General features: G+C 43.2%; 1 protein-coding gene and 1 non-coding gene across 6 annotated transcripts in view; one reads left to right on the plus strand and one right to left on the minus strand.

The window, feature by feature from the left end:
* ZHX2 (zinc fingers and homeoboxes 2) overlaps positions 1 to 9,650 on the plus strand; it is a 106,898-nt gene extending 97,248 nt beyond the window's left edge. For 3 of the 5 annotated variants that reach the window (XM_034763542.1, XM_034763541.1, XM_034763544.1), the window contains one exon: positions 6,739 to 9,650. In XM_034763542.1, the coding sequence (XP_034619433.1) occupies positions 6,922 to 9,432 (2,511 nt within the window). In that variant the 5' untranslated portion in view covers positions 6,739 to 6,921 and the 3' untranslated portion in view covers positions 9,433 to 9,650. Of the gene's footprint in view, positions 1 to 74; positions 250 to 795; positions 1,482 to 6,738 lie in introns of those variants that run through there. The other 2 variants (XM_034763543.1, XM_034763545.1) reach the window with 2 other exon arrangements.
* A 2,403-nt stretch (positions 9,651 to 12,053) lies between these two features.
* On the minus strand, positions 12,054 to 12,235 carry LOC117873984. The gene has a single exon (XR_004644853.1). It is a non-coding gene; the product is annotated as a U2 spliceosomal RNA (small nuclear RNA).

Here is a 12,235-nt window from a genome sequence, read left to right on the forward strand (position 1 = left end):
GTTGAGGGGGTGGAGGTGCAGGAAGGAGGCAAGGGTTTGGCTGTGCGAAGTCTACATTTCATCCCCATGTTCAGGTGAATCATGTATGCTTGGCCTGAATGAGTCACTGGTCTAAGGCCTCTCTGCCTGATGTCCTCGCTGAGGCCTAATTCCATGGCTCCTGTGGTGGAACACCAGTAACAATAACTCATCTCTGCACTCCCACACTGCCTGAGACTGCTTCTGTCAACAAAAGCAACTGAAAGGAAGGTCAATGGATTCCCAATGGTAATGAAACATAAACAACAAAACAGGCTGGGTTGTGGTGAGGGAGGCTGTGCATGATTAGGGCAAAAAAAAAAAAAAAATCCATTCCTGGCATAACACCATTGGCTTCATACCAGGGATGAATTTGGCCCCTAAAAATCTTAGTATTTTTGAAAAATTAAATGAAGGCTGTGAGATGAGGTTTAACTTTGTTGTTTTCTACATAGATTTGTTTGTTGCTATGGAACAAAGCTAGGCTGTAGCTGAGTGAGTTTGGGGTTTGTTTGATTTTAAATCATTACTAGTTACAGAAACCGCCATCTGTAGGTACAATGGGGTGACTCATGCCAGCACAGTGGTTCTCAACCAGGGGTCCAGGGCCCCCTGAGGGGCCATGAGCAGGTTTCAGGGGGGCCACCAGGCCGGGCCAGCATTAGACTTGCTGGAGCCCAGGATAGAAAGCCGATGCCCCACCGCATGGGGCTGAAGCCCAGGGCCCTGATCCCCGCCACCCAGGGTTGAAGCCAGAGCCTGAGCAATGTAGCTTCATGGAACCCCTATGACATGGGGCCTCAGGCAGTCACCCTGCTTGCTACCCCCTAATGCCAGCCCTGGCTTCTGTTTGCAGAAAGCCAGTTGTTGTGGCACAGGTAAGCCATGGAGATTTTATAGCATGGTGAGGGGCCTCCAAAAGAAAAAGGTTGAGAACCCCTGTGCTAGCAAGTTGGTATTCTTCCTTAGCCATTGATCTAGTTAACTTTTAAGCACAGGAGAGTCTGAGGCTCCCATTTCAGAGGAGCAGAGGCAGAATCATTTAACAACTCTGTCAAAAGACCCAACGAAGCTAAAAGACATCTTTTGTGGGCTTTGATGTCCTGACAAGATGCTTCCTTTTGAAAGCTCTGAGACACTTCTGTTATTTTCTCTGACATTCCCAGTGAAAAGCTATTAAATTAGATGTGGCAGCCCCTCCAAATTCATATAGTGTGTGATTCTTTGAGATTTGGCATATGTGGTCCTCATTTGGTATGAGAACTGACTGGTAGCTTCAGGGCCGGAGGGGGCTTCTTAACAACTTTATATTAATTTATCCCAAATGAGACGTGAGCCAGGGTATTGGAGGGGCAGGCACCATGGACATCTGAATTCAAACGTCTCTGCACTTTGGCAGACATCCCATCGAGGAGGTCAAGTGCTGGAGAGATGTTTTCCTCTCCCTGACAGCAAAAGGCAATGTATGCATCAGCTGGTTTGAGACGCATCTCCAGGGGCTCTAGAGACTTGTGCCCTATTTTTCCTCCTCTTGCAGGCAGGCCATCTCACGTAAAGGTCAAGGGGTCAAAGTGGTTTTCTGTGCCATCACAGAGATCTCATTGATGTCTGGGACTGGAGAGAACTTCTATGGATCTTTTCCTGCAAATAAACATGGATGATCAAAATAAAGTTAACTTTTTACAAATCTCTAAAGGGAAGCATCCGATTTGTCTTTAATTTGCACATAGGGTCATCATTTTTGAGCAGAAAAACTAATTCTTAAAAAAAAATGTACGAACCGTAGGTTAAAAGGGAAAAAAAGTCGTTCTGCGTAAGAGCTGTTCGAGACCATGCCCAAGTGGAGCCTTGTACAATTTTTAGCCTTAATCACAATCTTAACTGGAACAATGTCTTGCTTTCTTCTACATCTATTTATCCATCTGTCCATGTAGCTATTTATAATGTACCCATCATTGTGGTATCTCAGCTCCTCCACTCTATCCGAGCATCCTCACATGCACACACTCAATAAGTCTTGTTTTGGCTTTGATGCCTCTTAGATTCTCTTTCTTTTGCTGATTTTACCATATGGTTCTTTTAGAGAAAATAAAACAAAAATAAAATAAAACAAAACATGTTCTTAAGGAGGCACTGTTGCCTAGTGGATAGAGCACTAGACTTTGGAATTGGGAGAGCTGGGTTCCACTCCTGTCTTTGCCACTGGCATGCTCAGGGACCTTGAGAAAGTCACTTCATCTTTCTGTGCCTCAGTTTTGCCATCTGTAAAATGGGGATAATGTAGGGATAATGCACTTTGAGCTCTGTGGCTGAAGAACTAGGTGGTATTATTAGTTCAAAGTGGTGAAGCGAAAAGTGAAAAAGGGAGATGACTAAAAACCAAAGTGGTCTCTTTCTCTTTCTCTTTTTTTTAAATCTTTATTTTAGAACAAGAATAGTGGAAGCTTAGAAATAATTATAAAAAGTTTCTGCAGTTGTATTTCATTGTGTGATGTCCGGATTTTGCCATAGTATGGAAACTGAAACATATAAGAGGAATTATTTCAGGGAAATTTTATGGCCTGTTATGCAACAGATCAGACTAGATCAAATTGGTCCCTTCTGGCTTTATAATCTATTAATAAACTGACTGTGATCACTGCAGTATAAAAATGAGTTTCTTCTATGAGCAAATTTGAATTTGTTCTTTTTGATGGAATAATCTGTCACATATGAAGGGAGGATGAGGATAGATGGCCTTGCGTCCCCAATCACTTTTCTATCAATCTCCCAGCATCACCAGTGGTAGCAAAAGATTTCACCACTGCAGCGTCTAACCCAGCTCTGAGCAGATTTAGGCACAATGGTGGTGAAAATGGATGAGCCCTTTTTACTTCCACAAAACAACTGTTGCTACCAATGATGCTCAATGGAGACAGGGGCCTGCAGTAAAAATGGTATGTGACCATGTAATTAAAGTCTGTATCATAATGCAACCTGAATTCGGCCCCCTTGTGTGAACTCTTCAAATAAAAAGAGAACTCTTATCTGAGTCAATCCAGATGTGTACAGTACCCCAATGTATCGCATCAGACTCTGCAAGGCTTAGGGATATGGACAGCATTATCCTTTCTGATGTACGATATTCGTGCTCTCAGGTCAGAGGAGCATGGAACATAATAGCCCTGGTTCAACAAAGCATTTCAGCATATGCTTAACCTGAAGCACGTGAAACAGTCCCATCCCTATTAATTGAAGCACCTAAAGATGTGCTTAATTCCCATTGAACCCCAATGGGACTTAAACATGTGCGTAACATTAAGCACATCCGTCAGTGCTTTGCTGAACTGGGGCCAATATGCATTAGCATACTTCCCCAGCATGCCAAAGCATCATCTCTGTTAGTATGTAGAACAGAGCTGTCCATACTAATAGAAGATGATGAGAGGAAGCTGACTGTGACCAAGACAGCATGGATCTATGCTGAGACATCTATTATGTAACAAACAGCATCTTCAGCTGTGTTCTCCTCCACACTTCTGCTGTATCATTTTAACAATTCACATTTAGTGAGAGCCTTTTGTGCCCAGGTGCTCCACACTGTGAAATATAGGGAATCGCTTCACCCACCACTGAAAATGCAGGCCCTTTTTGGGCTGGAATGCCTTAGCTGTTTAATAGCGCACAGTAACCCTGGACAGGAGAACATTGTATCCAGTTAAAACTGCCATGGAATGTTATATCATTATTTAATTTAGATTCCTCCAATGTCTTTGCTAGGCTCTGGACTCCTCCCAGCATTTAAAAACAGGCAATTAGAAAATTCAAAATATTTCCATACAGCACCTTGATCCATAAATTCTCCAATTAGTAGTCCCCCTACAAAAATAAAAGCCCTCTACCTACTCATTCCATAAGTCCCCTTCCATATACAGCTCCTCCATCTAGGAACCCTGACTCCCTCTTAGTAAAGATTAGTTCTGCAGCATGCACAGAAGTTTACAAAATCCAGGCTCTGACAGATCAATGAAGGAAGCAAATTGGAGTTAAGGACCCATCAAAGAAAACATTCTGTCAGTAGGAGGCTTCAGTTCAAGTGCTTGTCTTTGCTGATCACAGGAAAGGGGTCATTCAACTGGGTCCCAAACCATTCAGTGTTTTATAGCTTGAAACCAGCACCTTGAGCTCCACCCAGAACTTTACATGGCAGCAGTTCTCTGGTGTTATGTGCCTCTGCCTGATGCACCACACACTAAATGGGCAGTCACATTCTGCACTAGCTTGAACTCTTGAGTTGTCCCAAAGTGAACCAAGCCCAGGTTTGATTGTAAATTAGAGAAATGCATCTGCACCTGAGAGAGATGCACTTTCAGGACCTGAGCCATTGGAAATGTGAACAGCATTTACAAGATTTTTAAAGCCTATTTCTGAAGTAGCATCACCTTCGTTTGAACCAGAGTGTTAAATCCATTGGTATTGAAGCCAATGGATGCAGTTATTTTGGGTTTATACCTGTGTAATCAAGAATTTTGATCTTTTTTGAGTTTGACCTGGTTTCCAGCAGTGCTAAGCATCCATAGCTCCATCTAACTTCAACAGGAACATCAGGTTCTCAGCACCTCTGAAAAATCTGCCATTATTACCTAGAAACTGATATTTTCAGAAGGTCTCTATGTCCCTTTAACTCTTCCATTTACTTACAACTGAAATTTACACTGACATCAATATGTTGTTTTAGGTTGTTGTGACACTTAAATTCCATCCCCTTTATCGGCACAGAGAGTTCATAATACAGCTTGTGTCATTTTGTTCTTGTTTGCTATTCTACTGATTGGTGTTGATGTCATGTTCTTTAAAAAATAAAACATTAATTTAAAAAAAATCCATGCAGAACATCAGGCTTTCAAATTCCTAGAATATGTGAATCCAATTCCTGAAATAGTTAAATAGACCTAAGAAAATCCTTCAAAAAATTCAATATATAACTTATAGTTTGATCATAACACCAGCAGGAACAAAGTACAGTAAGGGTGGGTGGATGTGTGTGTGAGAGAGAGCGAAATGGGCCTTCTAGAAATTTCCCTCTGTCATTTCTATCGATTTTCAGTGAAAAGTGTTCTTTAAGGAAACTTTATTTATATAGCTGTAACTTGTAGCATCTTCACCAAGAGCTGCTGCAGCAATTTGCTGTCTATTTTAACCTATTCTAAATCAAGATGTAGCGTTTTGAAATTGAGTGGCTGTGTATAATAAATATTTGCTTTGCCCTAACTCTCCTTCTTTCCATTCTGCATGTACCAACACAAGTGAGACCACCATATATCTTTGTTTAGAAATCACCCTGGATTAGTAACCACACTCATTCAGTAGCCATATATTTACTATGCAAACCACCATGGGAAGTAATTAAGTTTTATATAAAACACACTCAGTTTTAAAATTGTAGACTTACAAATAATGCTAATAATTAGCTTCTAAAGAAAGATACATATATAAATACTGTGTATCTTCTCCCTTGTCCAACTAAATTTGTTGGCTCTGTAATGAGTATTAAACATTATGTCTGATCATCTTGACTTCTGTTCCAGTGCCATTTTCTACCTTTAATGAATTTTTCATTCTGAGATGCTCATTACTTTTGTTGGCCTGATCCTGCCCTTGAATTAATTGGGAAAAGAATATTAGATGTTCTCATGCCTTGTAACACATGAAGCAAACCAGTGTTTTTTCACATCCATCTGTCTAGTACAAGGGTGGGCAAACTTTTTGGCCTGAGGGCCGCATCGGGTTTCCGAAATTGTATGGAGGGCTGGTTAGCGGAGGCTGTGCCTCCCCAAACAGCCAGGTGTGGCCCGGCCCCACCCCCTATCCAACCCGTCCTGCTTCTGACCCCCTGACGGCTCCCTGGGACTCCTGTCCCATCCAACACCCTGCTCCCCCCCCCCCGTTCCCTGTCTCCTGACAGCCCCTGGAACCCCCACCCCTGACTGCCCCCTACTACCCCATCCAACCCCTGCTCTCATTCCTGACTGCCCCCAGGAACCCCTCTCCCCATCCAACCACCCCTTCTCCCTGTCCCCAATCGCCCCCGAAACCCCTGCCCCGACTGCCCCCCGCCACCCCATCTAACCCCCCCTCCTTCCTGACTGCCCCCTGGGGACCCCTGCCCCCATTCAACTCCCCATTCCCTGCCCTCTGATCACTGACCCCTAGCCACACCACCGCTCCCTGACCACCACCACAAATTCCCCTGCCCTCTATCCAACCCGCCTTGCTCCCTGCCCCCTTACCGCGCTGCCTGAAGCGCTGGTGACTGGTGGCGCTACAGCTGGGCCGACTGGCTGGAGTCAGCCACGCCACTGTGCAGCACAGAGCACCGGGTCAGGCCGGGCTCTGCAGCTGTGCTGCCCAAGGAGCTTGCAGCCCCGCTGCCCAGAGCATTGTGCCAGCGGCGGAGCGAGCTGAGGCTGCAGCGGGGGGACAGCAGGGGAGGGTCCAGGGGCTAGCCTCCCAGGCCAGGAGCTTAGGGGCCGGGCAGGAGTGTCCCACGGGCCGGATGTGGCCCACGGGCCATCGTTTGCTCACCTCTGGTCTAGCGTAAGGAAAAGCGGGTGCTCAGCATTATCCAGAATTGACTCCTAGAAGCACGTGTTTTGGGGGCTGACTTTTTTTTTTGAAATGCATTATAAATAAGAATCTAATTGTGTGTGTGTGTGTGTATGTGTGTGTTTTGTTTTGCAGGTGTAATGCAGCCCAGTATGTTTGGGGGTTGGAGCTGACGATCACAGATGGCACTTAAACTCTTTTGGAAACATACCAGCCCATAATATTCAAGGAAAATCAGAGCCATTAAAGAGGGCTTCTTGGGGTTTGTTCCCCCAAAAGAGTCACCGTCTGAAACAGTTGCACACCATAATAGGTGCTATGGCTAGCAAAAGAAAGTCAACAACTCCATGTATGCTGCGAACACCTGAACTAATGGAGCAAGCTGTTCCTGAGGATGGAGAAGCCTTAAAAGAAAGAGGTGCTGGCACTCCCCAGCAGGATTCTAAAGATGGCTGGGCTGCTGATACAGAAAGCTCTGTAAAAGAATGTGAAGTGGTGGATGGGAAAGCCCCAGTTGAGAATCAATCCAAGAAACCCCAAGGTGGTTATGAATGTAAATACTGTCCTTTTTCAACACAAAACCTAAATGAATTTACGGAGCATGTTGATACACAGCACCCAAACGTAATCCTCAACCCTCTCTACGTGTGTGCTGAATGTAACTTTACAACCAAAAAATATGATTCCTTATCTGATCACAACACAAAATATCACCCGGGAGAGAATAATTTTAAGCTGAAGTTAATCAAACGCAATAATCAGACTGTGTTAGAGCAGTCCATTGAGACAACGAATAATGTTGTCACTGTCACAAACAGTGGATTAGAAAATGCAGAGTATGATGAAGCCCTTCATGGTGAGATCAATGTAAGTAAAACCCCAATCATGAAACAGGGAAAGCCTAAAGTGGAGACCAAGAAGGGTCCCAAAAAGACAGAAGAGGGAGGTATGGAAAACCACGTGGATGGGACCCTCCCCCATGTCATTACAGAAACCACTGAATCTATTGCTTGTATCAATGGATCTGACCTTCTTCATGATGTATTGGCTCATGTTATGCCCTCTGTACAGCTGCCACCAAATATCAACCTTGTCCCCAAGGTCCCAGTCCCTCTGAACAGTACCAAATACAACTGTGCACTGGACACTAATGCAACCATGATCAACTCCTTTAATAAATTTCCTTACCCAACACAAGCAGAGCTGTCATGGTTGACAGCAGCATCAAAACACCCAGAGGAGCAAATCCGAATCTGGTTTGCTACTCAGCGTTTGAAGCATGGAATCAGTTGGTCTCCAGAAGAGGTAGAAGAGGCAAGAAAGAAGATGTTTAATGGAACCATCCAGTCAGTACCCCAAACCATCACTGTCCTGCCAGCTCATCTGACATCTGCAAAAATGCCACAGCCAATTATCCAAACAGCTTTGCCTTGCCAGATACTCGGCCAGACTGGCCTGGTTTTGACTCAAGTGTCAAATGGATCAACAGTTTCTTGCTCACCGATTACACTTGCTGTTGCTGCTAATCACGGACAGAAACGGACAATACAGACCTTGTCGGGTGCCCCAGAAGTCAAGCGTCCACATGTAGTTCATGTGCCTGAGATCTCACCCAAGCTGAATGCTGCGCCATTGACACCAACAAATGACCGAAAAAAGACCAAGGAACAGATAGCAGAACTAAAGGCTAGTTTTATCACGAGCCAATTTCCTGACGATGCAGAAGTCTACAGGCTAATAGAAGTAACCGGTCTCTCCAGAAGCGAGATCAAGAAGTGGTTCAGTGATCACAGATACAGAAGTCAAAGGGGCATTGTTCACATCACTAGTGAATCTATAGCAAAAGATCAGTTAGCCATTGCAGCTGCCCGGCACGGGCGTACATACCACACATACGCAGATTTCACACCCCAGAGGTTCAAAGAGAAAACACAAGAGCAGCTTAGGATTCTCGAAGAAAGTTTTCTTAGAAGCTCTTTTCCAACCCAAGGAGAATTGGACAGGCTTAGAGTGGAAACCAAGCTGAGTAGAAGAGAGGTTGATTCCTGGTTCTCTGAGAGGAGAAAGCTAAGGGATAGCATGGAACAAGCTGTCTTGGACTCTATGGGATCCAACAAAAAAAATAAGGATCAGGGACTCCATAATGGTACAATAAGCCAGACTGAGCTGCTGAATAGCTCCCAGCTACCCAGTTCTTTGTCCGGATCCGAATCCTCCACAGCATTTAACAAAAAAAACCAAGAGCAGATTCACTTGCTGAAGAGCACATTTGCAAGAACCCAGTGGCCATCACCCCAGGAGTATGACCAGTTAGCAGCTCAAACTGGGCTCACTAGAACTGAAATAGTCCGCTGGTTCAAGGAGAATAGATCCTCCCTAAGAACTGGGACATTAAAATGGATTGACCGATACCAGCAACAGTATCTTGTGGAGGGTCATAATGAGCAAAACCAGAAAAAGGGATTAAAACAAAATGAGAGTCCAAAGAACAGTAACCAGGTGTCTCGGCAGCATTACCAGGAGCACAAAAAGCTGAACGAAGAGAACGTGGGCAAACTAGTCATGAGATCAACAGAAGACGATGATCCACCAAAAGACTCTTTATTAGGGAATCAAACTGAGGACAGATTGGAATGCAACAGCCAAGACGGCCACGGTAGTGAGGAAAATGAGGACGCTGGAGATGTGAACTGGGTGGAGGTGACAGTAGGGGATGATGATGCTGTCTCGGACTGTACAGACAGCTGGAGTCAAACTGCACCTGAAGGCCAAGCTGAGTTAGCAGACTTTGATTCTGAAAGTGTATCTGGAGACAATTCCCATATTTAGACAGGTAACACTACCACTGCCCTGTTAGTCTGACCTAGCCTCAGTCCTGACAAGTGTCAATAGCCCCTTTTTAATTTAAATCCCAGGAGTGCTTTCCTGATGCATGCTGTGTGTCTACTGGATTCCTGAGCACAAGGGAGGCTGTCCTGTCATCTGTAGATTAACTAAATGTTTAATATGGGAGGGATTGGGAACATTTTCTTTGTTTGTTGTGTTTTTGGTGTTTGTCATGTACTGGATAAGAGAGGATGCTCGGAATAACTCAAACACTCTCCCTTTAATTGACCTCACATAACCTCTGTAGAGCCTGATATACAGCATGCTGATGAAGCCATACAAAGAAAAAGTAGGTAACCATAGTTACAAATGTCCATGTTGCTCACATAATGATGATCTCCAGTGAATAGAGGCCATGACTATTTTTGCAACAGGTCAGCATGGATCTTGGCTCAGCAGCAGTCTGCCCTGATCAGAGAAGAGGTCGAGATGATGCCTAGGCCCAGTTCAAAAACATTCTTTTGTTACTTGCAACAGCACGTAACAAAATGTTGAGCCAAGTGGGAACAGAAATGGCTTGTGCAAATGAGCTCTCTTCCTCCTGCAGATGAGGGGACCTTTCTAATGTTAAACACACAGGGATATGGGGCCCTGTATTCTAGAAGCCCAGGAATTACTCCAGTCCGAGGCTTGTATGTGGGTTAGCAGCTTTTCTTCACAAGAGCCTCACTGTAAAAGTGAACTGCAGGGGCTTTGCTAAGAAGATTTCTAACTCTAAGATCTCTCAAAGTGTAAAAGGGAGTGTGGTTTGAAGACTTGGAACCAGTTTCTAATCTCAGTTATACAAATGTAAATCTGGAATAACTCCATTGACTTCGTTGGACTTCAGTGACTTCTTGAGTTCATTGAAGTTACTCCAGATTTACCCTAGTGTAACTGAGATCAGAATCTGTTAATGGAGAGTCCCTTAAACTATCGTCTCCTTAGTCCATTAGATAAATAAAGTAGCATGTATGTGTTAGAAATTTATTGTTAAATAATACCTGTTTTGCAAATTATTAACAATTTTCCATTGACCTACAATAAATGCAAAACACGTGCAATTTCTAGCAAACCCAGAAAATTCAAAGCTGTGACTGACACTTAACACTGTCTATACTAGAAAATTGTACTGTTCGGTTGAATGACCTAAGCGACCCATCCTGGCTTAGTGCAAAATCTTCAGCATGTCTACATGAAGCATATTTCCAAAAGTCCCCAGCACATCACCCCTTGGTGATAATCTGAAGATATAACAGGCATCCATTTTAAGAAAAATACAGATTTTTTAAACTATCATTTTGTAAAATTAAATGGCACCAGTATGGGCAAAAAATATTTGTAACTAAAAAGGTCATCAAGATTGCATGCAATGCACCATATTAAAAAAAAAATCGTGCATTAAATTTCCAGAAGCTGCAGTAGCTTAAAGCAAGAAAATGATCCTGAGAACAGGAGATGATGCATATTGCATAGAGTGGTCACTGACAGGGCTACAGGTGCATTGTGGGACTGTGCTGGAATAACTAATTGCAACAGTGCAGATGCAGTTATCTGTACTTTTAGTCCACGCTACCACTGCAGCAATATAGGATTCATTGATGCTTAGACTTGTTCTGAAAAAGAGTATTTGCAGTGGTGCTGGTAACACTGGTACACCATTGCAACAACTTTTGCATGCAGAGATATTCTTACTGTGATGTGTTCAGAGACTTTTTTAAAATATAAAACATATTTTAACATTTATTAAATTTCAACTAGTTTGTCTTTTTGACAAGGAATTTTCATATAAAGGCTAGTAAAATAAAAGTACATTTTAAGGAAGAGTGATTCTATCATATACAGGTTTGGGTTAATAGGACTTTCACCTATTAGATTATTCAAGTAATGAAGACTTTACCCTCTGTTAATATATTCATTTCTTAGCACATTGGCCCTAGTGTTGGATAAAAGCCTGAAGCCTTTATCTATTTCGTTTTCCTTCATACAAATCTATCACTTAAGTACTCAAAATGTGAGCCCATGCCCTCTAGTGGCAGAATGTGAGGTTCTTCTGACATGCTTGGCACTATTTACTGGTATGTTTGCCTAAAAGTAGTGCGCTGCTTGTACTCTTCTGGCTCTGGCAACCCCTGAAATATCACTGCAAGCTCCTGGAGGCACACACAGAGACACAGTGGAATATTCACCTCATCTGCCAAAAGCATTATGAATGATTTCAAATTGGGAGGAAAAGAAAATAATTGTTCATTTTTTCCTCAAGACAGATGGTTCTAATTTTCTTCATTTTTTTTTAAATCTTTGACCCTTCTTCATAGCAGGTTTTGTACAACTTATTGTATTAAAAATTAAACCTAAATTTTGATCCTAACCCACCTAATGCTGGACCAGATTCTTTTCTCCGTTTAAAGCAGNGAGTCAGAAAACACCCCCAAGAAAGCCTAACAGCATCTTGTCATTAAAACAACACCCAAAGCGCTGCTGGAGATTTCAGCTTTTTCAACTACTTGATAAAAATCTACTTTGAAGAAGCTTCTTCACAGTAAAATTCTTTCTGCTTTTCTAACCAGAACATTCTCCCCAAGCGGAGATGCACCGTTCCTGGAGACACTGCAATACCAGGTCAATGCATGGGGTGGACAGAGCAAGCTCCTCTTCCATCCCCCTGTTTCAAAAAACAATTTAATATACAGTCCTCAAATAAAGGACATATCAGATATTAAACTGATAAGAACAGATACTACGCTGGACCAGAGCTCAATGAGCC

The sequence above is a fragment of the Trachemys scripta genome, chromosome 2, assembly GCF_013100865.1.
Source record: "Trachemys scripta elegans isolate TJP31775 chromosome 2, CAS_Tse_1.0, whole genome shotgun sequence".
NCBI lineage: Eukaryota > Metazoa > Chordata > Testudines > Emydidae > Trachemys > Trachemys scripta.